Source organism: Aptenodytes forsteri, unplaced genomic scaffold, assembly GCF_000699145.1.
Source record: "Aptenodytes forsteri isolate BGI_AS27 unplaced genomic scaffold, ASM69914v1 Scaffold267, whole genome shotgun sequence".
In the NCBI taxonomy this organism is placed as follows: domain Eukaryota; kingdom Metazoa; phylum Chordata; class Aves; order Sphenisciformes; family Spheniscidae; genus Aptenodytes; species Aptenodytes forsteri.
Window position 1 is genome coordinate 1,472,090 of NW_008794173.1, and position 2,571 is coordinate 1,474,660.

Here is a 2,571-nt window from a genome sequence, read left to right on the forward strand (position 1 = left end):
AATTTGGTTTTTTTTTTTTTTTTTTTTTTTTTCTTTTTAAAAAGAGAGACAACATTTTCAAAATTTGCCTTATTAGGCCTTAGGGCTCACAGTTACATCTGCCATCTTTTCAGCTGTAATGATCTTTTATTCCAGTGAAATAATTTGTTAGCTTCAGTTTCTGATGATGACATTTTTGCAGTTTGCAAGTCCCCAAAATAAGCCTATACCACATCCAAGAGAAATTCAAAGAAAATTGCCAGTGTTTTTCCATCAATAAAAGTCTTCAGCATACATAAATGCTTGAAATTTTATTCAAATATGCACATCATTTCTAATCATCATCACCCTGAGGATAATCATCCCACAGTTGCAGAAGGCACTTTCTAAAGAGGAGCAAGTATCTCACCAGAAAAAGCACATTTCTGGACCTGATTTTCACTGCAACAGGAATGTAATACAAGCTGCGGGGCTGCGCTAATTGCCCGTGTCGATAGCTGTCTGTCTTCCAGTCCTCACCTCTAATTAACTCCTTCAAATTTCTTTTAAAGCTGTCTAGAAGTTTATAAAGTCCTTGTTGATTGGATTTGAGTGTAGAAATTCAAACTATACATAAATAAAACTATTTAATAAAGATCTTTTCTAAAGGAGCTATTAATTAACCTTTTAAAACACAATCGGCATGTTTCTGCTCCGTTTTGTGCTAGTTAACTCCAAAATACTCTTGCTAACACCAACAGAATTCACCGATAAAGTGTTTGGTCAGGATAAGAGCCCAGGCCGGCTTCCCCAAAGACAAATACAGGAAAGTTCTTCACGCAATGTTGAGTAGTGTTGGATTTTTTTTTCCCCCCCAGCAGGAAGTCCAAGCACTAGATTTTTCTATTCTGTGTCATCAGCAAGTGACGCTCCACACATCTCTTCTTCCCTGGGTGAAATTCAGCCCTTCACGTCTCAGTGCGACAGCCCATTTGGTCATGGTAGCTCCGGCAAGGTGTCTGCTGCGCAGCGGAATCCCAGATTTGAAGCAGAGCTGTCAGGAGTGTTTTGACTACGGGCCACACAGCGATACCTGTAGCAGTAAGACTGGAGGGGGGGGAGGAGAGAACTTCAGAGTATATCACAGCTCATGTTTCCTTAGGCAAGAGTTTGTTAGAGTAATATAGCAAAACTTTTCTAGTGCTGTTGAAAAGATCAATGAACTGATACAGATCAAGATCACTGTGTTAGAAATAAGGGAAATCCCACTGTATGCAGAGACCGGTTGCAGCTGATACAAAAGGTAGTGCGAATGGCAGTGTCCAGTAACACGAGTGTCTACTAATAATCTATCCTGCTCCCGGAAAAAGCTAAAGTGACCATTCTGCTTCTCCTCAGAGGAAGAGAAAGCATCTCAGTGCCTTGATCTGTGTATCAGTATCCTATGGGACGACTGGAAATGGACAGGTACTGGCACCTGGCAAAAAAACATTTCGATGCAACAAGAAGAAAGGAGGTGAACTGGAGGCGAACTCCTTCCCAGGATTCCCATGGCTAGCTTCTAGGGATATTTATAATGAAGATATAATCTGGACTGGTGGCTATAAAAACATTTACATTTAAAATTAAGCCATTGATAAAGTGATTCAATTGCATTTCAGATATTCCTAGTAGACAACTTTGAACACTGTCCTCTTCCAGAATGGGCTGCAATCACACAGCAGCTGCCTCAGAAAAACAAAAAGAGGAACCATCACTGCTGTTTCATTTCTTTAAGTGAGAAAGGAGCACAAGATTATTTCGCAGGACTTGTCCTCACACCCATTTGATGCCACTGATGTGTGTCGGTGGGAAATGTCTCTGCGCTTCCATTCCCAGTGTTGTTTGTCTTGTGCTTGTAGGATTTGATATTTCTGTGATAGACCAATTAGATCAAAAGCGTCATCTTAAAAGATTCAGAAACCGAGTGCTGCAGGGTGCTTTGTACAAGTTATTTTGGGAAGGGCTGTTAACTTACACACAACCAAATGAGTCTGAACAGGAGGTGGTCAGACATCTTTACAGCAGGGTATAGACACTGGTCTGTAACACATTTTGTATGCTGCCTGGCTGTACAGATTTGGCCACATGTCATGCACGTTAATATACTTACACTCCTTGAAAAAAGAAAACTGTGCTGTTCACAGTGCTACAGATTCTCAATTATCTGACCTTAGGAACGGCAGTTTCCAAACTGCAGAACTAACCAGTTTAAGCGGTTTGCTACGTTAAGTTAGACTGCCCAGAAGCAGTTATCCATCGTAGCATGGGAGAAGGACAGTCACACTAGTAATTTCACTAATAAAGTGCTGGGGTAACAGACTGTGCGTTTATGTAGCAACTCCAGTACGATCCATCCAAGTTCTGCCCCATTTTGCTGTTACTTCAAAAGATCTGGCTCAGGCTTTTTGTTCCTGTCTTCCTGCTACAAGCTCCTGGCCTCTGACAAAAAACCCACCCCTTTCATTCAGGCTGGTTGAGCTGCATGTCGCCAGGCTCTGAACCAGACTTCTGGAACAGCTGGGTTAAAAAGCAAACACATGATCCCCCCCCCCCCCTTTCTTTTTTCTTTAG

At 41.6% G+C, this 2,571-nt stretch overlaps 1 protein-coding gene across 1 annotated transcript in view; it reads right to left on the bottom strand.

Moving 5' to 3' along the window:
• Positions 1 to 278: 278 nt before the first annotated feature.
• SUMF1 (sulfatase modifying factor 1) overlaps positions 279 to 2,571 on the bottom strand; it is a 33,783-nt gene continuing 31,490 nt past the window's right edge. Inside the window, exon 8 of the mRNA XM_009283593.1 lies at positions 279 to 1,065. Within this exon, the coding sequence (XP_009281868.1) occupies positions 955 to 1,065 (111 nt within the window). The 3' untranslated portion in view covers positions 279 to 954. The remainder of the gene's footprint in view (positions 1,066 to 2,571) is intronic.